The sequence below is a fragment of the Podarcis melisellensis genome, assembly GCF_964234715.1.
Source record: "Podarcis melisellensis genome assembly, chromosome: 2".
Taxonomy (NCBI): domain Eukaryota; kingdom Metazoa; phylum Chordata; class Lepidosauria; order Squamata; family Lacertidae; genus Podarcis; species Podarcis melisellensis.
In genome coordinates, this window is record NC_138529.1 from 37,101,411 (window position 1) to 37,127,618 (window position 26,208).

The 26,208-nt window shown below is 40.5% G+C and overlaps 1 protein-coding gene across 3 annotated transcripts in view; it reads right to left on the bottom strand.

Annotated features, from left to right (window-relative positions):
- Positions 1-26,208, bottom strand: part of LOC309361978 (myosin-1B) — a 130,005-nt gene that overhangs the window by 90,195 nt on the left and 13,602 nt on the right. The window contains exons 19-40 of one of the 3 annotated variants that reach the window (XM_081897388.1): positions 25,745-25,862; positions 25,278-25,401; positions 25,055-25,191; positions 24,699-24,954; positions 23,660-23,902; positions 23,380-23,556; positions 23,149-23,294; positions 22,952-23,042; positions 22,468-22,857; positions 21,853-21,979; positions 20,950-21,068; positions 20,520-20,716; positions 19,254-19,437; positions 18,979-19,144; positions 18,585-18,709; positions 18,120-18,428; positions 17,826-18,029; positions 17,236-17,361; positions 16,927-17,097; positions 16,062-16,166; positions 15,644-15,739; positions 14,952-15,234 (exon numbers count right to left, since the gene is read on the bottom strand). In XM_081897388.1, the coding sequence (XP_081753514.1) occupies positions 15,079-15,234; positions 15,644-15,739; positions 16,062-16,166; positions 16,927-17,097; positions 17,236-17,361; positions 17,826-18,029; positions 18,120-18,428; positions 18,585-18,709; positions 18,979-19,144; positions 19,254-19,437; positions 20,520-20,716; positions 20,950-21,068; positions 21,853-21,979; positions 22,468-22,857; positions 22,952-23,042; positions 23,149-23,294; positions 23,380-23,556; positions 23,660-23,902; positions 24,699-24,954; positions 25,055-25,191; positions 25,278-25,401; positions 25,745-25,862 (3,767 nt within the window). In that variant the 3' untranslated portion in view covers positions 14,952-15,078. Of the gene's footprint in view, positions 1-411; positions 562-668; positions 788-2,063; positions 2,203-2,929; positions 3,034-3,134; positions 3,234-3,318; positions 3,383-3,522; positions 3,616-3,699; positions 3,815-4,465; positions 4,494-5,410; positions 5,568-6,202; positions 6,347-6,434; positions 6,671-10,230; positions 10,272-10,497; positions 15,235-15,643; positions 15,740-16,061; positions 16,167-16,926; positions 17,098-17,235; positions 17,362-17,825; positions 18,030-18,119; positions 18,429-18,584; positions 18,710-18,978; positions 19,145-19,253; positions 19,438-20,519; positions 20,717-20,949; positions 21,069-21,852; positions 21,980-22,467; positions 22,858-22,951; positions 23,043-23,148; positions 23,295-23,379; positions 23,557-23,659; positions 23,903-24,698; positions 24,955-25,054; positions 25,192-25,277; positions 25,402-25,744; positions 25,863-26,208 lie in introns of those variants that run through there. The other 2 variants (XM_081897391.1, XM_081897392.1) reach the window with 2 other exon arrangements.

Here is a 26,208-nt window from a genome sequence, read left to right on the forward strand (position 1 = left end):
ACTACATAGGTGGACCTAACAGATGAAGAAAAATGCTATAAATAGAAGTAATATTAATGGGGTCAGAGGAACTTCTGTGTATTCATCCCTACCCATTTTAAGTGTACTGTCAGCTTCACTGAGGTCCTTCTGCAATGTTGGAGCTATCCTGGACCTCATCATTCTCTAGTAATACTTTCTCAAGACTTCCCTGTATACTAGCTATCTTTTGAAATTATGAATCTGTGCTACTTAGATGAGTTATTACCACCTTCAAAGCTTGTCCAGTCAGTCCATTGCAGTACAGTTGTGGGAATTGGCATCCTGTGCTACAAGCTGACCAGGTTATTTCAGAAGGAACATTCCAGGAGATTTTAAAAGACCTGGGGAGTGGGGATCCACCTTCGTTGTGACAAGGTTCCATTCACTTACATCAAAGATCTCAAAGCCAGCAATGTCCAGCACACCAATGAAGTATTGCCTTGGCTGTTTAGTATCCAGTTGCTGGTTAATACGAACAACCATCCACAAGAACATCTTCTCAAAGACAGCTTTAGCCAAAGCTCCAACATTATTATACACCTAGAATAACATGATACAAACTGGAGTTAATATACAAAGCAGAGGACTAAACCTCCGAGGAATAGTAGTTAATCAAGTGGTGCATCCAGCATTTCATAGATTTTCACCTGCTGAACAGTTTGGCCTTTGGTGACATATTCATTGCCGACCTTGACTCGGGGGTAGCACAAAGCTTTCAGCAGATCTGCTGAATTGAGGTTCATGAGGTAGGCAGCCTTGTCAGCCACTGAACACAAACATAAGAAGAAAGGATTATCAGCACAAATAGACCATAATTTATCAAAATATATTTTGCTTGTCTGACATAGATTCTACTTATGACAATCATTAACCTCAAAATTATATAGGTTTCAGAATCTTCTCTAAATTGTTCAGTTCCACTTGCACTATTATCAATCAAATGGTTCTCCTAGATGAGCTACTTTCCCAGGTTGATGAGCCCCATTTGTCCCTTACTTCCCTCTACAGCACATGCAGTAACCGCCTTCTTGACCATTGGGCCCACTATTGGTATTGAACGTTCAATCTTCTGGAGTCTGTCTTCACATGCAGGGGAAGACCCTAACTTTCAAAGGGTTTGAGACCTATCAGCTATCCTCACCTGGTTTAGCTGGCCAGTCAAAGCTGTTCTCGGGGTGTGGCCGCTGTCGCATGCTGACAGCTTCTAGGAGCCACAGGTGAGAGCTGAGTGTAGGTTGGGGACCAAAGGAGGACAAACTACCCCAGAAGGAGCAACATGTGTCCCCAACCAGAAGTACTACCCCTCCCCAAAGACTCCATCCACCCCAAGGGAAGTAATAGTATCACTCTATTCTGCCTTGATCAGACCACACCTGGAGTACTGAATCCAGTTCTGAGCAACACCTTTTAAGAAAGATATTAACAAGCTGCAACATGTGCAGAGGATGGCGACCAAGGTGATATCAAGGGTCTGGGAACCAAGCCTTATGTGGTTGAGGGAACTGAGTATGTTTAGCCTGGTAAAGAGGAGAGTGAGGGGAGATATGATAGCCATCTTCACATTTAAAGGGCTGTTGCACGGAAGATGGAGCAAGCTTGTTTTTTCCTGCTCCAGATGCTAGGACCCAAAACAATGGATTCAAATTACAAGAAAGGAGACTCTGAGAAACATCAGGAAGAACTTTCTGACAGTAAGAGCTGCTCTACAGCGGAGTAGATTCTGAGAGGTGATGGACTCTCCTTTCTTGGAGCTTTGTAGCAGAGGCTGAATGTCAATCAGTCATGGATGCTTTAGTTGAGATTCCTGCATTGCAAGGGGGTTGGACTAGATGACCCTTGGGATCCCTTCCAACTCTACAATACTATGATTTAAAGATTTGACAACCTAACAACATGTTTGTTAATCAGTGAGGTAAATAGTCATAATAAAGAACAATACCTTATTAATAGACTATGTAAATTGCAGCTTCATAGCCACACACAGTCCATATTGTATTTAGGGCCCCAAGTATAATGCCATAACAGAGATACTTTGTGAATACCTTCAGTGCCATCTGGCTCAGCCTGCTCCTCACGTTGCTTCTGCTTGAACTTCATGTTCCCATAGTGCATTACAGCTCCAGTTAGCTTGTAAATGGCTGTCTTTTCCTCAGCAGTGAAACCCAGGATGTCAATGGCTTCCTATCAATCAAAAGTTAAAATGCTGAGCAAAAACTGGCCCTACAAATTACCATTTCATTTGGAGGAAGAGCATTTTGGCTATTGGTGCACTGTGATTTCCCTCCCCCCCCCTCCATGCAGACACACATCATCAACCCCAGCATTTCTAGAATGCCTCACCCCAAGACATCTAATTTCTGTTGAATAAATTCAGCCCAAAACTGGTCTACAGTGGTGCCCCGCAAGACGAATGCCTCGCAAGACGGAAAACCCGCTAGACGAAAGGGTTTTCTGTTTTCGAGGTGCTTCGCAAAACGAATTTCCTATGGGCTTGCTTCGCAAGACGAAAATGTCTTGCGAGTTCCTGCAGGTTTTTTTTCCTTTCCCCCCCCCTTTTCCCCAAGCCGCTAAGCCGCTTATCAGCTGATCCGCTAAGCCGCTTAACAGCTGATCCACTAAGCCGCTAAGCCGCTTAACAGCTGATCGCTAAGCCGCTTAACAGCTGATCGCTAAGCCGCTTAACAGCTGGTCCGCTAAGCCACTTAACAGCTGGTCCGCTAAGCCGCTAAGCCGCTTATCAGCTGATCCGCTAAACCCGCTAAGCCGCTAATAGCGCTAATCCGCTAATGGGCTTGCTTCGCAAGACGAAAAAACCGCAAGATGAAGAGACTCACGGAACGGATTCTCTTCGTCTTGCGAGGCACCACTGTAATTAAATCCCATATATTCCATTCTATAAGTTACTTACATCAGTTGCCATCAACTCTTCTTGATCATTGATGCTGGCAACAGTGATCTCACCCTGACTCACAAAGTGAAAGTCATATGGGTTGGTAGTAATCAGCAACATCTCTGAATAAGGAGAAGCACAGATTTTCATCCATTGCGTAATCCAGCATCAGCACAAGATTTTAGCAACAGCAGCAGCAGCCACTATAGCAAATGCCTCTTACCAATCAGTTCTGGCTTCTTGTTGGACATGATCTGATAAAAGATGTGGTAGCTTCTTTCAGCTTTCAGCTGGAAAGTAACTCTGGACTTCTCTAGCAAATCTGGCAAGGTAATGAAATAGAATGAACGAACAAACAAACAAACAAACAAACAAACAAAGAGTTCATCTAAAGAAGGAGCCCTTACATGTTTCAATGTCAGCAGAAGCCAGTTTGCCTGTGGCACCAAAATGGATTCTGATGAATTTACCCTTTAAAAAGGAAAAGATAGGCAATTACAAATTCTAGGAGGCAGATTCTGCATATAGGTTACTACAGATTTGCTGTGTATGATGATAAGGCACTACACGTAAAGGCCAACTATTATGTTCAGGTTCTGCAGATGACTTACGAAACGTGAGGAGTTGTCATTCCTCACAGTCTTTGCATTTCCAAAAGCCTCCAGCAAGGGGTTGGCACTGATGATTTGATCTTCAAGGGTACCCTGCAATGTATGTATTATTGTAAGATTAATTATATAGAGACTGCATCAAAACCACATTTCATCCTTTTGTGACACAAAGCTTACCTTTATTTTGCCTGCTGTGACCTCCTCCTTTTTCTTCTCACCTGTGGCTGCAATTGTTGCAAAGTACTGGATGACACGTTTCGTGTTCACAGTCTTTCCAGCACCAGATTCTCCACTGTTGATGAAAGGTGGGACAGGAAACCAATAGTCAAGGGGAAAGTATCTCAACAATGGGTCAGAAGTGGCTAACATTTTTTGCCTGAAGCCACATTTACTCTTGGTCAACCTTGCAGGGACTGCATGCTAGCCAAATATGTAGCTAAAAGTAGCTGTGGCCTTCCTACTACACTCTTGCACACACATTGTTGCATACACACAGCCTCCCTCTCGTCAGGTGATCCTTGTAGATCAGCTGAGGAGGGGCCTATTGTCCCCTCCCTGCTCATCAAAGGATTGATCTGATGACTGGGGAGGGAGTGATTTACATCTCATTCAGGTGCTGGGCTGAGTGGAGAAATTTAAATTTCTCCATCCATCCCTGTGCTGGGTCTATTTTAATTTCCCCCTTTCTAAGTCACCCCTGCCAAAATTTGTTTACAGCACAAATCAGGTCCCCAGACCAAGAGTTAGCCACACTGCTGAGTAGCTCCTATTGCAGAACTGCAGTTTCCAAAGTTTCTTAGAACTATGACTATTATGCCATTTAAGTTATGAATATAGTTTTGTCCCATGTTAAGCATTGGGATGACTTTTCCTTAATACAATGACAGCACCCTGCTTCCATTTCAAAAGTCTGCACAGAAAAAAAGCTAGAAAGGATACTTACGTGATCAGAATAGACTGATTCTCACGATCTGAAAATATTAAATAGTTTAAAAAGTTACTTTTAATTTTAAAATAATATGAAGCAGTGTGTGTGTGTGTGTGTGTGTGTGTGTGTGTGTGTGTAGAAGCACCTACATCTGTCCAAGAATACATGAGGAGTAGAACCCCATAATTTTAAGTATCATCTGAACTCCCAGTCTCACGTATTTTAAATCCTAAGAAAATGGTTTCTATGTGGTTTTCATTAAGCTAAGGATGGGTAGATCAGCCTTTCTGTTCTGTTCCACTTTTGATTTTTGCAGTTCTTTATTAAAATGAGCAAAAATGCATTAAGTTGAATGCCTTTTATACATGTTAAACACATTCTTTCCATAAAATATGCATTTTTGTAAGCCTTTTTGATTATTTTTATGCCAAAATCCAAATTATTTCATGCATTTTAATGTAAAATACATACTTTTGTGTTCATTTTGTGTGATCTGATTGATAGCTGCATTCTAACATGCATATAAATCAAGGATTACATTGGTTTACTTTAACCAGCAGGCCAAATACATTTCTGCTCCATCCCTAATCCAAACACCTCATTGGCTCTATGTTTGGGTCCTGGATGTTAGGGAAGCCAAAACTGTGTTGGCAGGTAGGAAAGGCTTATGAACAAAGAAAGAGAAAATGATATCACAAAACATTCAGTTTAAGCCTCTAACATAATACAGTACTCTTTGCACAGCATATTCACTATGTGCAAGTGTTTTCCAATTCTTGGCTTTTTTATCCTCACATAATGCCAGGCATATTAAGCTAGGAGATGGTGGCGAGAGTGAGCTTCATGATTTTATTAGCAGAATAAAGAATGCAGTCATCAGCAGTAATCCAACATTGTGAAAGGACACTGAGGTCCTCTGAGGAAAACATTATTTGTTCCCAAAGCTTTTCACTTACTTACCAGTTAACATGAACTGATAGGCATTGTCAGAGATGGAGAAGATGTGAGGAGGGGCCTCTTGACGCTTTTTGCCTCTGTAGGCATTTACCACTTCTGGGTTGTACACTGGCAGCCATTTGTATGGATTGACAGTGACACAGAAGAGACCTGAATAAGTCTGGAAGAAGAACAGAACTAGTTCAATTAATCTGCTTGTAGTAATATTTCTATTAATACTGTTATATTCTTTTGCTCTTGTGGAAAATATGTAAGTAGTTTCTTCTTTTAGAGGGTGAAAAGCATGAATGGAAATAAAGTAAGAAATAGACTTAAATTCTGAAAACTTCCAGCCAAACTAAAAGTTGGCAAACATATAATTTATCCATAAATGGTAAGGAGAAAGATAAAAACTGCAACGTTTTTATATCAGTATTGTTATTTGACAGATTTTGGATTTCTAAAAATCAAGTGTATGTCCTCTTCAAAAATCCCAAATATTGAACAAATGTTTAATCACAAAGAAGGAAACAAGATTATAACAGGATAATAGTAAAACTTTTTAAGTTTTAATAAAATTATTGCACGTCTTTTCCTGATTCTTATGAGAAATGGTGCTGAGACTACAATCACTTCAAAGAGCAAAGGTAAAGCCAGCCTGTTCCTATCGCTTGCTGGACTGAAGAACAAGGGAGATGATCCACAGAGGTCTCAGTAGAGCTTTAGAGGTTAGCACACAGATCTCCCTAATCTGAGACCACAACACTGCATTAGCAGAAAGCAAAAAATAAAATAAAAGACAAGGACTGTACTCACATAAATCATCCAGGCTGCATAACGCTCTTTGAGGTTATACAGGACAGCAGGTTCATGGAGGTGGGTCATCATGGCCATGTCCTCAATTTTGTCATATTTGGGAGGATTCATAGAAAAGACCTGGTCTTCTTTCACAGTCACAGACTGCCAAGGAAACAAAAGGCAAGTTTATGGCATCTTAAAAAGTAGAGGCAAGGCAATTATAACAATGCATTTGTTGTCTTCTACTCACTTCTCCTTTTTCAGTCTTGGCTGTGACCTTCCCTCCTTCCCTGGCTGTGACAGTGGCCTTCACATAAGACTCCTTAGGATCTGACACAAAGACTGAATTCTTTGCATCAAAGGGCTTGTTCTGGGCCTCAATTCTCTCCTTTTCTGGTTTCCGGAGAAAAGGGGCAGCTGGCCCAAAGATGGCCATCTCTGCGTCTGATGACATGGCTGCAGTTTATAGAAGGCAGCTCCACAACACTAAACGGGAGAAAATGTTCCATCGTGTTATTGGATCAATATAATCCTTTCAATAGTATTAACTTGTTTTTGTTTTTAACCTTCCATCACCTTTATTTAGTAACTGCTTATGCATGCATAGGTCTTTCAGGATGCATCCAATGCTTCCTTTCTTCCTATGGAAGTAGCTTCATTTAAAGGAAGAAAAAATATGGATACAACATCTGTGTATACAGAGCACCCTACACTCAAGAGCTTCCCAGTTTAATTCAGTGAGGAGAATCTGATTTGCATGCACAAACAAATTGGCATCTGGGCTGTATTCCTCTGTTGGAAAACAGCATGAATGCAAAACCCTGAAGTGCACACGTGAACGCATATTCCTCTTTAGTAAGATGAATTGTCGGTTTCCTTCTCTCAGGGTATATAACTTTCTGTGGCCGCTACTCAATGACACACGAAAATTTGCTTTTATGAGACTTTTATATCCCATATGCTGATCTGTAGAGCTCAAGATCCTACTGTGTCAAGTACCAAGCATTCCATTGGGCAGAGGTTGTATGCCTGGAAAATTACCCTAGCCACAGTGGCAGAACACAAGCTTTGCCTCTATAAGGAAGGCCCCAGGTTTGATCTCTGGCATCTCCAGTTAAGAGAAAATATGGGGAAGACCTTGGAGAGCTACTTCAAGACATAATAGACTAGACTCCTGGGCTAGATGGTTTCTATATCTGTATTCCAAGGAGAGTAGTATTGGTTGAATGTAAACAATATAGCAGGACCCTGTATACTGAGAATTTAGGAGGCAAAAAGCCAATTCTGTTTCTAATAAAGAAAACAGCAGAATAGAGAATGAAGATTGGGCATTACTCTGGAAGACAAGAATTCAGTGACATACAACATGTGTTTTGGGTACATCTAATTCAAGCCCTGCTGGATCAGACCAAAGGATCATCTATTCTAGCATCTTGCTCTCCCCAGCCTATGAGATACACACAATCAGGACCTGACTGCAACAGCACACTCCCCACTTGCAATTTCCAGCAACTGGCATTCAGAAGCAAATGTTCCTTTTGCATATTTGCAGGGCTGGCACGAGACATTTTGGCACCTGAGGTGAACCACAAAATGGTGTATGGCCTCCTTCCAAGAAAGAAGGTGTGAGTGAAGATCTACATTGGGAACGGCGGCGGCGGGGGGGGGGGCAGGGTTAAGATCTACAATTGGAATGGGTTAGGGATCAAATCACCCTTACCTGATAGTTGAAGTGGGAATCAAAAGCTGCCATGGGGGTGGGGAAGGGGCCCGCTCTGAATCACACCAGACAGGTTCAGAGCTCAGAAAACGTCAGAAGGCAGCCCCATTCCCTAGGGGTAGGAGGAGACCAGCAGGAGCTGCTCAGGAGGCTGCAGAGCCAGCCACCAAGGGGTGTGCCACAGCCATCGCTGCCACCACAGCAGCAGCAGGTGCTGCCCCTATGGATTCCTGCGTCCTTGCCTTGCCTCGTGCGTGAATCTACCTTGGCTATACAGTGGTACCTCAGGTTACATACACTTCAGGTTACAGACGCTTCAGGTTGCAGACTCCGCTAACCTAGAAATAGTGCCTTGGGTTAAGAACTTTGCTTCAGGATGAGAACAGAAGTCGCGTGGTGGCAGCAGCAGGAGGCCCCATTAGCTAAAGTGGTGCTTCAGGTTAAGAACAGTTTCAGGTTAACCTCCGGAACGAATTAAGTACTTAACCCGAGGTACCACTGTGTGCAAGTTATTCTGATAAGACAGGAAGAAAGCAGTGAAGGAACTCTGAAATTTATGTAGGAAAGGCAAGCAACTCTCCCCTGTGCTTTTCTCTGGAAAGAGTTGTGTATTTCATTCTTTTTGAGCTCTACCATTTTTTGGGTGGGGGGGGGAATACAATTCCCAGTATTTGCAGCCATTAATTAAAATTCAACCTTCTTTAGCTTTCGGTGTTTAAACAATCCCGGTGCGTCCTACCAGGAATTTGAAAAGTAAATCAGCTTGCTCCAAGTCTACAAGTGAAGCATCATTTAGAATGTAGGTTGGGTAAGCAACGGATACGTCTTCCTTATTAGATCTAGATCCAGTGTGAGAGATTGAAACACTATCTTCTACTGAGCATCTCAAAGTGATGGAAGTATCAGACTTTTGTTCCAATAAAAACTTGTGCTACAGGTTTCTGAGTTACGCATTTTCGGGCTACCTACCTACCTACCTACCTACCTATTTATTTATTCCATTTCTATACGACCTTTTCTTCCAGGGATCTCAAAGTGATGTATCTGTTTCTCCTTCTCCCCATTTAATCCTCATAACAACCCTGTGAGGTAGGTTAGACTTGACAGGCAGTGACTGGCCCAAGGTCCCCCAGTGAGCTTCATGGTTAAGTGGGATTCGAACCCTGGACTCCCAGTAAGGTGTGTCATTATAGGGGGTGAAACTTAGTTTTTGCAAATTTCTTCAGTGATGGGGCTTAAAAATATGTTTTTGGGTGTGAGGAATTCAAATCAGCTATATTTGTGATTGGACAACATTTAGCTTGGCTTGTCTACGTTTGATTAAGAAGCAAATAAGCTGTTCTCGGGGAAACCAAAGAATTTTAATTTTACCTTCTGAAAGTGTCAGGTAGTGTAAAATATGTATAATATATAAATAAATATGACTGAAAGTACTTAGCAACCATTTTTAATGATTTCTTTATAATTTTACACACATTTTATTTACCAAGCTACGCTAAGTTATATTAATTTAGCCAAAATATCTGCTCACCTAGGACTCCAGGTGGGCGGCTGTGGTGGGTTCAGGGAGCTGCCATCTTCGGGGCAGCTGAGGGAGGGGATGGCTGGCACTGCCGCGTTTGGCCCTCAGATAAGGGTGGGCAGTGCCTCCTCAGCCAATCAGAGGTTGGGACTTGGGGGCTGCAAGCAGTCCACCCCCAGCCTATTTAAGGGAGTGGCCAGGTGTCGGCCACTCTCTTGGTCGATTCTCATGTGACCAAAATATCTTTTGAATTCGCAAGTCATGTTGCAACTTTTTAGCACCCCTCATTTGAGGGATTTGAAAATTGAAAAATTCAACATGCCCTAGTCTCCAGGTCATAGTCCAACACTCTAACCATTACCCCACTCCTATTTATCATCACTAATTTGAAATTGCACATTTGCATTTCTTTTTCTACATTAATTCATCTATACAGTGGTACCTCGTATTACATACACTTCAGGTTACATACGCTTCAGGTTACAGACTCCGCTAACCCAGAAATATTACATCAGGTTAAGAACTTTGCTTCAGGATGAGAACAGAAATTGTGCAGCAGCGGCGCAGCAGCAGCAGAAGGCCCCACTAGCTAAAGTGGTGCTTCAGATTAAGATCAATTTCAGGTTAAGAGCAGACCTCCAGAATGAATTAAGTTCTTAACCCGAGGTACCACTGTACAAAAATTCCAGTTTCCAAATTATATTTTCGACACGTAACTAGTATTGGCATAAATTGCATTATAAATATAATTTTTCAAGAGCATTTATACTTTATATTATACTCTATGGGGGTTAGCATGCTTACCTTGTGCAAGGTGTTATATGCAGGCTTGAGGCTGGTTACCACTGAAAAAAGATAAATAAATAAAGATGAACCTCTTTTAATTGCTGCCAAAAAAGCTCCAAGAATGGGTGAGAGAGAAGAAATAGACGAAAGAACAGGTTTGAATTCCAGGGCAGGTTTGAATATCCACATATAAATTAGTTCCAGAGGTGACCAAGTGACTTGGGATGTGAAGAATTTCAGGCCTCTACTCCTTCCCTGCAACCCTTGTTTCTGCACATGACTTACCTTGAAGCTGTATGCAGAGAGCAGGCAGATCAAAGACAAGAGAGGTCCCAGGAACTCTTTTATAAGGTCTGCTCAGGGAATAGCACCTCCTCTGGCATAGGTCAGGTCAATTATTTCTGGCAAAGTATTGTTTTGGCAAAGTTGACTGCAAGCATCATTCTTACTCATATTATCCTTGGATATATTTAGATTAGAAATATTCAAGACACTCCATTACTACAAGTGCTTGTATCATATCTAAAAATATTTTATAGTACTCACTGGCTTCTTATATTTTCAGTGAAATTATCCAAATAGAAAATCACTGTTAACATGCCCCACAATTTATTTTTGTTTTTTAGGTTAGGTTTTATTTTTTAAAATAATTTATCTGCACTTAGGAATGCTAAACAATTAAAAGGTTAAGCAGAGCACAAATGATAAATAACTTCCTCACTAGTACCAGCACCATACACACATTAAAAAAAAAACCTAGAAAAACTAATTTGACAAAATTTATTACAGCAAATGTTGGTGTCTCAAAAATCTTGAAGCATTTAAAATCATTTGATGAAAATATGGAATTCTGTCTACTATTTTCAGATAGTGATAAACAGACGTGATGATGGGTAAGGAATTGGAGGCTTAAGACTCTTGGCATCCCTTCTATGATTACCATTTTGGACAACTACTGCGCTCATAAACCCTCCGGACCATGACTAGAATTTTAGTTATAGAGAGCATGTGCTCTGCAATAGAGTCCAAATGAAGAGGCTGTGAAGGGTAACTCCTGTCTTGAAAGGGGAAGGAGATGAAAGTGACAAAAAAGTGAATGAGCTGTCAGTTGAACGTAAAAATCCTGAGGCACTTATGCTGCATTGAAGATTCTTTGGGTGAGATCCACTGTTGCACCAGTGGATACAAATGGGACTTCTCCTTCATCTGCAACACCGTTAATTCCATAATCTGCTCCATAATGTCCTGCAACTATCCAGAGAAATGGGGTTTGGGGGGGGCTGGAAGAGTAAGTCCCATTTGCATGCACATGCAGAAATATTTTGCACAAGTGGGACACCACAATTGGATATAATTCTATTCCAAGTCCTTATTTGTGCATTGCATTCTCCCTTTAACTTCTTTTAACTTTAACTTGCAGGACATTATGGACCAGATGTATACCTGAGGAAGCCCAACATCACCCCACTGCACTCTCCCTACCCAATCTAGGAACTATTCCTTTTGCTTCCATTTTTATCTAGCTGCTAACTAGGAGCTGTACCACTGAGCTATCAGTGGCGTTTTAGTAGTTGTAAAGATAGGTTTCCCAGGGATTTTGTTGCATTCCCTGACCTTAATGAAAATCTATGACCACCCCCTAAAAGTTGTAACATGACTTGGTCACTGGGGGCATTTCCCAGAGCTTAGGAGACATGCATTATAGGACTTAGGTTCTGTGGTAGTGAACATAATAATTGCTTTAAGATGTTTCTCACTTCTTGCACACCCAAGGACTGCACACTCCACGTAAACCACAGTAACACCATATTGTCAAACAAGTGGAAAGGACTGCTCTTACAGTTTTGTGTATTTTGTTTCAAGCCCACATGTGCAACCAATGGCTGTTTGATTTGTGCTGGTATAACTTAGATTAGGAAAGGGGAGAGAGTGCAACGTTGCACTGCTTGGTATTAGATGATCCTCAGCCTGGATACTGGTGACAGTTTTGATATGCAAACAATTTGGAGAGGATTTAGAAGATGGTAAAACAATATCCAGAACTACATGGAAGGAGCAAAAATCTTTTTTGTAGCTTCAAGATGAAAAGGAACAACAACTTTGAAAAAAAAAGTAAGCATTTGCTAAAACAAAGCAATTACAGATGAAAATTACTTATTGGTTAAATGCTTAATTTATAGGAAAATACAAATATTACTTAAGCATAAATTCTGTTAAGTAATAAATCACCAGTGATTGCTGCAGACCCTGCACAGGTAGTTTTAAGTACTTCTTATACAAGGTAGTTTTAAGTACTTCTTATACAAGGTAGTTTTAAGTACTTCTTATACAAGGTTATTACAAAGAGTCCCCCCCCCCCAATTTATGCTATCTGCACAGTGAATTAGCAGCAGCACCAACCCCCACTTGAAAAAACCCAACATATGAAATGACACAGTATAGAACAGTTGTGATAGGTGAATCAGCAGCTGCCTTCAAATTTAAGAACACTTGACACAGAATGTATACTTATACTCCTATATATGTAGCATGTATGTCCTATATAGGCCCAAACCAGAAGCAGAATTAAAATCCAGTGAGTTAGTAATTGATCAAAAAAAAGAATGAGAGGTATATTATATTTTGTGTGATTATCATACTGTTTAAAACACTATAGAAAAATACCTTCCAGTTATAGTATTTGGTAGTTCAGTATTCTGCTCTGCATAACGTTTGTTGTACTTCCTTCCAGACATTCTGGTAAATATTTTATGTTTTCAAGCCAAACTTTTTTGACAAGAAATCCCAGTTTTATATATATTTGTTTTAACAGTAGACTTACCAGAAACCCAATATTTAGATGTTGGGTGAGATTCAACATAGTGTGAACTGGTGTCCACCACACAACAAGGTTTCTCCTTCACCTTCTCCCCACTACAGCCCACTGTGTACTCCCAAAATCTACTGTGGAACTTTGGGGGACTCTCTGAAGCTGGGGGGAGGGGACAGCTGGATGGAAATTGAAAGTCCTGTTCTGACCAGTAATATTTGTTCAACGTGTATAAAGTAAAGGTAAAGGTACCCCTGCCCGTACGGGCCAGTCTTGACAGACTCTGGGGTTGTGCGCCCATCTCACTTAAGAGGCCAGGGGCCAGCGCTGTCCGGAGACACTTCCGGGTCACGTGGCCAGCGTGACATCGCTGCTCTGGCAAGCCAGAGCTGCACATGGAAACGCCGTTTACCTTCCCGCTGGTAAGCGGTCCCTATTTATCTACTTGCACCGGGAGGTGCTTTCGAACTGCTAGGTTGGCAGGCGCTGGGAGGCTTTAACCCACAGCGCCACCTGTGTCCCTTCAACGTGTATAGGTTGTGTTAATTTACATTTTTGCACAAATACATGCAATTTATTCTGAACTACTTTACTTGTGTGCTTCTTCCTATTTAACTCACATCCAGGGTTCATATGATTTGCATTGTATGTATTTTCAGTTTGGAACCAGATAATAAACCCCTAAAAGAGTGCTCAATTTAGAGCTGATCCCTTTGCTATAACATTATGATGTGAATACTAAGTAACATACTCTTAATATTTTTTGTTTAAATGAATCTATTTAACATGAGTTTTCATGATCAGTGATTTAAAAAATATTATAACCCAAAATCAGGGATGCGGGTGGTGCTGTGGGTAAAACCTCAGCGCCTAGGACTTGCCGATCACATGGTCGGCGGTTCGAATCCCCGCGGCGGGATGCGCTCCCGTCGTTCAGTCCCAGCGTCTGCCAACCTAGCAGTTCGAAAGCACCCCCGGGTGCAAGTAGATAAATAGGTACCGCTTTATAGCGGGAAGGTAAACGGCGTTCCGTGTGTTGCGCTGGCTCGCCAGATGCAGCTTGTCACGCTGGCCATGTGACCCGGAAGTGTCTGCGGACAGCGCTGGCTCCCAGCCTATAGAGTGAGATGAGCACACAACCTTGGAGTCAGACACGACTGGCCCGCACGGGCAGGGGTACCTTTATCTTTACCTTTATTACCCAAAATCACCTGTTGATTTAGTAGCTCCATACAATTGAATTTGATATCTTATGACTACATACGAGGTGAAAGCTTATTTAGAAACTTTGCATACTTGGCAACCTGCCTTGATCTTTACAGTTTGTCCCAAGGACAAGACAGCCCTTTGGACAGCATTGCAACAATCCAGCATAGAGTTGCATATGGTTAAGCCCCAGTGCTCATTAGGTTCATTCTTAGTTTAGAGGGCACAGTACAGTTCAGAAATAGTTGATACACTCATCTCAAGAAAGTGCTTTCTTGTAAAACAAAAAACAGTATTTTAGGTCCTTGTTTAGCAATATCTGTTTGCACATTTTCCTGTTCATCCCATTTGGTATTCAGCAACTGGGCTCAATATAACAATGACAATGTGCTTTGTTACCATTTACTTAAACTAACCATATAAGATTTTGCTCATTTATTTTAACATTCGTTTTCTGCCTTTGCTTCATGAAGAGAAACCCAAAGTGATTAAAGATAAGAACTAAGGCTTAATGTCAACTGCAAGTAAACTTCAATTTCATGGTGATTCACTGATTATATAATAATGTTTCTGAGAGTCAACATATACCGGTATAGTCATGAAACTGAGAACTGTGTTCAACTGAATGCACAATAGGGCAGAGTTAAGACTGTTACCAGAAATGCACAATCCGTCCAGGTCTCTAATACTTACTAATAAGTTAAAATGAAAAGCCATGTCCATATTTAGTTTGCAAAGGAATCTACCATCTTTATTTTCTAAACAGAGGGGAATAAACATTAATTACAGGAAGTGGAAAGAGCTTCACATTTTGTGCTTCTCTTCAGTCACTCTACATCTCTATGTTGAGCTTATTCTTCGCTTACAACAACTTTCTTGTGCACCTCTCGGGTCTTCACCCGGAGCTTGTTAACCTGGGACTCAGCAATGTCAGCCCGCTCCTCAGCCTCTTCCAGCTCATGCTGAATCTTGCGGAACTTCGAAAGGTTCACATTGGATTGTTCCTCCTGATAACAGACAGAGAGATATGAAAATGGCAGAAATAAGTCCTTCCTGCTTTTCAGCCTGCACCAGATTGAATTCTTAGCAAACTAGACACAAAGCATGCACTAATTTTTCTCAGGCTATTTTGAAGGGCATACAATTCAATTTAAAGCTAAAACTGCAAGTATGTGAATAATTCTATAATATTTAAGATAGTAGGGCAGCTCCTGAATGCGCAGAGCTCCATGGGGTCTTGGGTGCACAAGAGCAGTGTATAAATTCTCTTATGAGAAATGCTGTAAATTCAAAATATTTATATGTGATATAAACATGTTCTGCTCAAAACTAGACTTCATTATTCAGTGGGGTTTTGTGTGCTGGTGCAATACATACAAGGCAAAACTTTTGAACCATGTTCTGTGTGATACTTACAGCTTCCTCAGCTTGTCGCTTGTATGCTTTCACTTTGAGCTGTAGTTTATCTACAAGATCCTGGAGTCTCAGAACATTCTTCCGGTCTTCTTCAGCCTAAATGTTTAAAAGTAAGAGAAGAGAGTGTGAACACACATGCAAGTACCTACGACATTTTCAGATAAAAGTAGGGCTGCCATACATCCGGGAATCAGGTTCTGGTAATGGCTTCCGTGCAGATTTTATGGCAAGCAGGGCGATTTTTGTTTTTTTAAATGCTTTAAAATATTTTTAAAAGCCTAAAAACCTAATTTGGGGGGAGAGAGAGATGTTCCCAAACAACAACTTTGAAACCCAAAAGAAAAGCTCAACAACTTTGTCCGGATTTTCACTTTTGGGAATATGGCAACCCTAGATAAAAGGAAGTCTCCATTCTCACCTGATAGGTCAGTTCCTTTACTCTTCTCTCATACTTTCGTACACCTTTTATAGCCTCAGCACTACGCTTCTGTTCATTCTCACACTCAGCTTCCAGCTCACGAACCTGAAATGCAAAAACAAAGGCATCTGCATTTTAGCTGGTATTCTAATCCAAGTGCTACTCACTAAATCATGATGATGTATATGGAAATATGGCTGTAATGATAAGCTGCAGCTGAATGGGTAGAAACTTTCTAGGTACATTTGTCCCATCTTTCCCTTGGCACCCTTTTCATTCCTCTGATAGCAACTTTGAACCTTATCTTCTGTCAGCTTCCTTACCTGAGCTGCCCCAATTCATAGAACCATATCATAGAAGATTCCTTCTTCCTTTCATTTCTATTCATCTGTGGCCCATCCCTGTGGCCATGCTACCACGAGCTCCTCCAAATTCTCAGACACTGAATATGTACCCCTGTTTCCCCAAGTCCTGCTCTGTCACCCAACGTGTGTTGTGTGTTTCTGGTTACTTGACATGGTTACTAGTGTTGGTTCCTAGATATGCAAATAGGTCTGAGGTTGGTGTGGAGGTTGGAGTAATAACTGAAGCAAAGGGGAATGTTTCTTCTGTGTAGTTTTCAGAGAGAATGGGCATTTGTGCGCAAAGGGGAGACTTTCTCCCAGAAGAAAGGCATCAAGAATATATAAAAAAGCAAACTACTACTACCATTGCTGCCTTCCGAACTTTCAGATAGTACCTCTCCTAGATGGTATGTCTCCTGCCTATGCGGGCAAAGCAGGGAGTGAAGACGTGAAAGTGTGAAAAATGATTATTCAAGATTCAAAATGCATGGAGAAACCGTTCCTCTATGAGATATACGCACTCTGGCCTCCAGTTTCTGGATCTGTTTCTTCCCTCCTTTCAGTGCCAGCTGCTCTGCTTCATCAAGACGGTGCTGCAAGTCCTTCACAGTCTGGTCTAGGTTCTTCTTCATCCTCTCCAGATGTGCACTGGTATCTTGTTCCTTCTTCAACTCCTCTGCCATCATGGCTGCCTATTAATAGTTATAGTAAATTATTATTATTATTATTATTATTATTATTATTATTATTATTATTATTATTAATCAGAAAGCCATACATGCCAAGTATAATCAGGGAAATATTTCCAAAGAAAAATCCCTCAAACTCACATCAGTTATGGCCTTCTTGGCCTTCTCTTCTGCATTGCGTGCTTCCTGAATTGTCTCCTCCATTTCACTCTGGATTTGGGCAATATCCGTTTCCAACTTCTTTTTGGTGTTGATCAAGCTGGTGTTCTGTATAAGAATAATAAAACTGACATTTAACTATTAGCCGCAAACCGTAATATATTCAGCATGAAATTCATGTTTCTTTGGTGTGGGAGGCATTCTTGGTTAGCTAGAAAACAGCAAATGCAATGTTTGGAGCCTTCATCAACCCTTAAGAAAGCTCTCAAATTATAAGTTAATGTTTACGTTCTATTTCTTATAGCATTGATTCAGGCTTAACAAACATGGAGATGACTTAATTGATGAAGTCCTTTGGAGGCACTTGACCATATCATGAAGGTGTGCTCATAAGGAATAGAAAATGGAGTCAGCGACATTGCAAAAAGAGATGGACACATATATATGAGGAGTTTTGACACAGGGGGGCAATACACAATGCCATTTCAAAAAACAGAAGTAGCTTCTTCCCTTTACCTGAACCATTTTCTGCTTAGAGAATTTTATGTGCCCATTACAAGCTAGAAGCTCACCTGGGTGTGGAGGAGTTGCACACGCTCACTGGCATCCAGAAGTTCCTGTTCTGCTATTTTCCTGCCCCTCTCTGTCTGTTCCAGAGCTGCACGGAGCTCCTCAATCTCGGCCTGCATCAGATTAGCTCTGCGCTCAACCATGGCCACTTGCTCCTTCAGATCTTCCTGGCACCTTATAGCTTCATCCAAATGTATCTGGGTGTCCTAAAAAATGATATTGAGATATTATTGTGAGACCATTCTTTGCACAATAACAATCACAACTGTATCCTGATTACAGAAATATATATGTACCTTGAGTATTCCTTGGGTGTTCCTGAGGTTCTTCTGTGCTTCAGCAGCTTGGCGGTTGGCATGGCTTAGCTGGATTTCCATTTCATTCAGATCTCCCTCCATCTTCTTTTTCAGCCGCAGGGCATCATTCCTGCTCCTGATCTCAGCATCCAGCGTGCTCTGCATGGACTCTACAACTCTCAGGTGATTCCTCTTCAGCTGATCAATTTCCTCATCCTTCTCTGCAATTCTCCTGTCAATGTCAGCCTTCACCTGGTTGAGCTCAAGTTGGATGCGAAGGATTTTGCCTTCTTCGTGTTCCAGTGAGGCCTTAAAACAAGAATACCATACCATGGACTCACTGTCTGAAAGTTTATTCAATAGGAAACACTAAAAACCACTAGTTTGTATGCACTGTGCAAGCATTGCCAACCTTTTTGTCTGATATATGCCACAAAATAATTATATGCATAATAGTGTACTTACCTCAGCTTCCTCTAGAGCAGTCTGCAGATCATTTTTCTCTTGCTCAATCTGCTTCTTCACTTTCTCCAATTCATGGATAGCTTTTCCTCCTTCAGCAACCTGCTCCGTGAGGTCAGAAATCTCCTCTGGTGGTTTACACATTAAAATGACAGTCAGAGAGAGAGCAGATCCGCAATCTGTACACTAGATTATGTATGGAGTACAAATTCAGAACCCAACAATCATTTAATAATTAGCATTACACTTTTGCCATTCATGTGAATGGTTTTCAGTTGAATGTTTGAATCTATCAGTGGGCAATGAAAAAAATAATGGTATACAAATAAAGTGGAAGCCTCCTATTACAAAAATGACCAAACTTAGCAGAATGCCTAGGTAAAGACTATGGTCTTACGCTGGAGATTCTTGTTTTCACGCTTCAGAGTTTCCAAGTGATCCAAGGATTCCTCATAAGCATTCTTCATCTTAAAGAGCTCTGTGCTGAGAGAGCGAGCCTCTTTCTGGGAGGCTTCCAGTTCAGACTGTGTTTCCTCATATTTCTGTTTCCAGTCTGCCAGAATCTGCAAAACACCAGAAAGAAGAAACACAAGAAATAAGAAATGTGTTCATGTGTACCTGAGGGTTTGTTGCAATGTGCTGAGTTTTCTTTCAAATTATGGCCAAAAGTACCTTATCAAAGTTCTTCTGCTTCTTATCTAGAGCTGCACAGGCTGCATTGGACCTTTCCACATCAATCATCAAGTCCTCCACTTCATTCTGTAGCCTTTGCTTTGTCTTCTCAAGGGAAGCACATTTGGAATTCACAGCCTCTACGTGTTCTTCAGCATCCTGCAGACGCTGAGCCAGCTTTTTCCTAGAGGAATGTGATTACAACACTTAGTGATTCTTAATTATCCATGATAATAAATGGCTGAAAGGTATTCAGTGGATACTGATAATACAAATTCACTTTTCCTTTCAAACCTTGTCTTGACATATCATCTTTTCCTTCCATGTTAACACATAACATTGTAATCATGTAATCATGTCTCACTACCACTCTAAGCTAGGGATACAAGTTGCTGAAATTTTTTGCTTTCAATTGTTTTCAAAATGTCCTTGTGCAAAATTAGCTTAAGTCATTCAATTCACTAAATGCCTTGCAACTTAACCTAAAATAATTTATTGCAGAATTGATGTTGGTGACTTTTCCTTTCCCATGGAATTTGTGAGCACAATTTACGTTGACATTGTGAGAAAGCACATCTAACAAAGAAACCAAGAAATTGGTTGTGGAATTTGATTCACTACATTCGCTCATTCTTTCTGCAGCAGTGGCAGGAAGAGGTTCCACAAATATTGGGGGACACACACACCTCAGAATGCAGTTATCGACTTGGAAATTGCCATAGATGCTCATGGTCAAGTGACTCTGCCTCTGCTCCAGTGAAAATGTGACTCATGTAAAATTGCAGTACATCCCTACTCTGAGCCTAGCATAAACCAATGTGTGACTTATTCTGTACACTGATTCTGATAAAAATATAACTTGCTTTCTCTAATTCAGTCTACATTAAAAAATATTGTCTTCTTCCTGCTGCATCTGAAAATACCGTGAACATTGCACTCATTGAGGAGCTATTAGATTCAGCTGTATGCAGCTGTTTCATTAGATTACAAAAAAACCCCCAAACCTCTCTTCAGGAAACATGAAGATTTAATATAAACATGATGATATGCAGTGTTGAATAACACCATAGACCACTGTATAAATTCACAGAACTATCTCATACTCAGGCTAAGGCCAGATAATAATAATGTGTCCTTTCTGTTAATTGTTCTGGTCCTCCACCTATAAATGGTGCTCCAGTTAATGGAGGGAGTTCTCTAATTCTTCTCTCACAACTATTTGTTTGGTATTTCCTAACACCCTTTTAAGCACATCATTGCACATACTTGGCTTCTTCCAGTTCCTCAGTCCGCTGAATGGCATCAGTTTCGTATTTAGTTCTCCATTGAGCAACCTCACTGTTTGCCTTGGACAGGGCACGCTGAAGCTCAGCCTTGGCTTCCTGTTCTTCTTCATATTGTTCCCGAAGAAGGTCACAGTCATGTCTTGCAGATTGTAAACCATGGGCCAGTGCATTCTTGGCCTATAGAATTAACATAGAATTGTAGATTATGTAAATATTCGGAGTGGGCTTCAGCACATACAATTGCCAGTCCACAAGATGAAGTAAGCACACAGAGAATGAGATGTATAAAACATAAATAATTATGCAGGTGAGGCAATTCTTGCAGTAGTGAATCTGTGACAAAAAAAGCTGCCCAGTGTTTCTGGCATTATAACAGACGATAAAATAAATTCTTGATTCCAAATTTTCACCTTTATCTCTTCCTCAAGTTGTCTCTTCAGTTCTTCAATTTGTTGAGTAAAAGCTTGCTTGCCTCTGGAAAGCTGGGAAATCAAAGCATCTTTTTCATCTACCTGTCGTGAGAGTTCACCTGAAGTAGAAAATATATAACATAATTTAACATAAGTAAATTGAAAAATTATATTAAAATTAATATTTGAAATCTCCAAGATTTAATCATTTTTGCATAGGTTTGGGCAATTATTTGGTACAATGATGGTGTTCACAGTAGACATATTAAGTAGTAAAAAAAGTGAAGGTGATATTCAATATTAGTTATAATAAGAGAAGACCTGCTGAAATCTATGGACTTAAGTGTTTTAATTTCCATAGGTGTGGTTCTTCAGCCCCTGAATTAGGTATCTGGATGGGAAGTGCTGCCCTTTAAGGACTCTTAAGGGGATCCCCATCTAAGGGGATCCCCTATCCAGCCCAATGCCTCTTCCACCTTCAAGGTTGTTCTACATTCAAGATTGCTATGAGGTAGTGGAAAGAAATGGCCAATTTTTCCTGGGCCCTGCACCACGCATCTCCTTTTATTTATCTGGAGTGGACCTGGTAGGGTGAAGTCTTCCCCCAGGGTTGCTCCAAGGCCCCACCTCTCAGGAGCCCAGCTCATGCACCGATTGGCTCCTGAAGCCTTGCAGGCTCTCCTGGCTTCAGCCCATCTGTGAGAGGCCGGAAATCACCCTTCCTATCCTGCAAAAGCTGAAGCACCATCTCTCCATGCAACCACCAAACCGAACTACAACCACCACTCCCGCTGAATTGGGGACAGGATGGGAAATATCACCCATAGTTGTATTTTTGCAGAACAAGCCATGTCCTTCTCACAAATATCTCCAGCATTTTAGAAATTTGTTTAAGCATCTTACCAGATTCTGTCTGCAAACGAGCTCTTTGAGCATTCAGGTCATTAATGGAACGTTGATGCTCTTCTTCTTTTGTTTTAAGCTCGCTAAGCTGATCTTCTAGGGTGCGGCACATCTTTTCAAAATTAGCCTATAGGTGTACAGTGAAGGAACCATATTAACTAACACCATTGTACTTTGCATATTGTAACACTTTGTAATATTCAGAATGGACGCTTCATAGAAGCATATAACACTGAAGAATGGGGAATGTCTTGAATAATGAAAAATAATATGTAATAAGGAGTCCTGAATAAGTGATGCATTATTTAAGGGGGGAAATGATATATATATATATATATATATATATATATATATATATATATATATATGAATGAGATGGAATAAAATTTGGTCATCTTACAAATAGAAACAGCATTAAATAGAAACAGCATTATATATGGATGGATAGAGATGCTAATGTAATAAAAATTACTTTTCTTTTTTCCCCACAGAAGTTGAAATTCTTTTTAAATTACAATTACCTCACTCCAATCCTGTATAAAGCTACAGAAATGTAAATCCAATATGTATATTTTGTGATTGCAATATATATATATTGAAATTGCTGTATGATACCTTGCCTTTGGAGACAGATTCCAAATTACTAGCAAGGTCATCAATCTCCATCTTCAGCTCACTCTTCTCCTTCTCTAGCTTCTGTTTCACACGTTGCAGGTTATCAATTTGTTCCCCAAGTTCAGCTGCACTGTCTGCATGCTTCTTGCGGAGAGCAGCTGTTGTGGCTTCATGTTGCAGAGTGGCCTCTTCAAGGTCCCTGCGCATTTTCTGGAATTCTGCCTCACGTTTCTTATTCATCTCAATCTGAGCTGCGGTTGCCCCACCAGCTTCCTCCAGACGTTCACTGATCTCTTCAAGTTCTCTGGAGAGATCAGCCCGCTGCTTCTCTGCTTTGGCCCGAGATGCACGCTCAGCCTCAATCTCCTCCTCCAGTTCCTCAATACGGGCCTAGAGAAAGAGAAGCAGCCATTAACACTCACAATATATTCTCAGAGGAAGTAGTTTTCATAGTCACAATGGATCTGATATATGATTGACTTGCCTGTAACTCCTTTATCTTCTTCTGAAGTTGTAAGCCCAAGGCCTGCTCATCTTCAATTTTGCTTTGGAACTGGCTGATTTCAAATTCTTTCCTTTTCACAACAAAACACAAGGATTTTTTTAAGTCCAAATCAAATAATAATAGTTGGGTTCTATAGAGACCTCCTAAAAGGTCTTCCAGAAGCAAATCTTACTTACTTCTTCAGCTTTTCATCCATCTGCTGCTTATCATTTTCCAAATCCATTAAGGATTCTTGGGACAGCTTCAGATCACCTTCAAGCTTCCTCTTGGCTCTCTCCAGGTCCATGCGTATCTTCTTTTCTTGCTCCAGGGACCCTTCAAGCTAAAGACAAAGAAGGGACAAAGACTTTGTCACTCTAATGCTACCTTTACCCCACAGTTATTCTTCTGCATGAGATGGTGCTTACATCGTCCACTTGCTGCTCCAGCTTGGTCTTTGCTTTGGTCAGAGTATTGACTTTGTCCTCCTCTGCCTGCAGGTCATCCAAGGTCTGTTGATGGGCCTCTTGGAGGGCTTTCTTTTCCTTGGTCAGTTTGGCAATGGTCTCATCCAAGACTGCCATCTCTTCAGTGAGATTTTTCACCTTTTAGAAATGAACAAACAGATTCAATGTATCATTCCACCCTGGAATGATAATACAGCATTCTGACTATTGGTTGCAGATCTGAGCACATTGTGACCATTACCTTGTTTTCTGTGGCATGCTTCTCCTTTTCCACCTTGGCCAGTGTTAACTCCAGATCATCAATGTCTTTCTTCAGCTCTGAGCATTCATCTTCCAGTTTCCTCTTTTTGGCTGTCAGCTCAGCATTCATTTCCTCCTCATCCTCTGCCCGTTCAGTCAGCTCCTTAATTTTAGCTTCCAGCTGAATTTTGGTTTTGATCAGCTGGTCACATCTCTCCTCAGCATCTGCCAAGCCATCAGCTTCCTGGGGAAAAAATGTAGCATGTAAAAGGAATGTCTTTCCAGTATTTTCACTTTCTAAATGCGAATAACAGTACTGGTAATGTTCCAGAGAATAATTCATGTTTCATTTCTGTAGGATTTCAGTAGGATTTCTGGGTAGATTTTCCTACTGAATGTAATCTGTGTTCTGAAAATTTTAATCTATATTAATCTGTGATTAATTGTATAGAAATTGTATTTGTATAAGTGAATTAAATTCATTTTCCTATCATGTCTAAGCAACTGTAATGTTTCCTCAGACAGTAGCGTTTGCTGGTGACTTTACTAATATTTTCCAGACTCAAGAAACAAGTTGCAAAGTGTTGCCAAATGATCATCAATGTTGTTTTCCTTCCATGAGTGTTTTTTATATTACATAATTGTAATCACAACATCAGCTTCCCCACTGCCTTTCTCTCAGTCTTTCACACAGTAGGTATAAGTAAACTGGGCTGAATGTGTCCTAAAAACATTTCAGAAAGGATTTTCCATTTATATGGACAAATAAACTATCCAATATAAATGTTGGTGTGAAAACAAAAAGCTGTATGCTAGACCTACATATGTGTATTCATGAATAAAATGCAGTCTTCATAGTGTCTTATATATTATACTCAGTGCCAGATTGTATTGTGTACACCCACCCACACAGCGCCATATTTTGGGGATAGCCTAAATAACCCCAAATATTCACAGTGTACTTTCCCTACAATGTGTGCATTCCTCTACCTAAATTTTATCAAGAATAAAATCAAATTAATGGCACCAATAACACTTACAGACTGGACTTGGAGCTGCAAGTCATTCTTCTCTTGGATCAGAGACACCATTTTTTCTTCAAGTTCCTTTCGTTTTGCCTCTGACTTGGCAAGCTCTTCTTTAGTTTTCTGAAACTCTTCTTTCATGGTGGCCATCTCTTTCTCTGATTCAGCACTCTTTAGCAAGGGCTTGATCTTGAAATATAACTTCATCCAGGGCCAGTGCTTGACGTTCATGAATGAACGGACATTGTATTGAATAGTAAAGATGGCCTCTCTGTCAACAAAGTTAAGATTCATATTAAATGGCATGTAGAGCAGGGCAACCAAATCAGGTCTTCTGGTAGTGCTTTTCTAAATAATTGTGAGGGCTATACCTCCTTTCCAACATTTTCTGGTACTCTGTCCTTGCTAAGAAGCCACGACACATAGCCTGTGTACGTGTTATCAGATGAGCCAGCTTGTCATCTCTCATCTCTTCCAGAAGACCCAAAAGGCCAGCTTTGAAGAACACCTGGAGAAAAGAAAGGTTGCAGAATGTCACAAATGCAACCTTGTCCTAATTAAAGAAAATGTATTTGCATCAGAGATAGTTTATACCTTGGTATGTCCAAATCTATACTGGGTGTGGTCAATATCAATAGATCCAAGAAGCTTTTCAGATGCTTTCTTGCTATCAATGAACTGGCCTTCTGGAATTGCACTTGCATTTAAAACCTTGTATCTGTTGGAGAAAACAGAAGATGCTGGTGTCTTGCCATTAAATTCACTAGTTTCATGAATAGCAAATTTTTGTGGATATTAGTTTCCAAAAACTTGCCAAGGAATGATTGAGTAAAAATGAATTATTATAAAATAGTTGTTGATCTCTGAAAACATTCAAAGCATGTTGAGAAAACAACACTTGATTCAAAGGAGTTATCTAGTCTGGGATATTCATCAACGCTGAATAAATATAATCTTGCTGTTAACTGAATTTATGATGAAGGTTTTTTTTATATAAAGTCAAGAAAGCATATGAGATGTGAAATGTACAGAATGGAGCTCTATAGGAGGGCCAAACTAACCTCTGTTTGAAATCAGCATAAACGATCCTACTAGGGAATCCCTTTCGGCAAATGCGGATGCCTTCCAGCACACCATTACACCTCAGTTGATGCAGTACAAGTTCATGTTCCATTGCACCTTTCGAAAAAATCAAAGAGGAATTACCACCATTTTGTAAGGGCAAATGCTGTTGCACTTATATGTATTTATTCCTGTTCAGATTTCTCAATATTTTGAACACCCGAGGCACAGAAAACTAAGCCTTCTTTTACACAAGCTCAGTTAAATATGCTTTCCCTCATGGAACACACTGGACACAGGAGCATTCTTTAGACTGCTAGGGTGTGTTCATATAAATGATCAACAGTGAGGGGAACCTTACACATTTTTCATGAAGTGGAGAATGTATTTAGAACTACAAGCTAAATATATTCTACTATTACTTTTAAAATTCAGAAGGAAATCCAAACACGACAAATTAGAC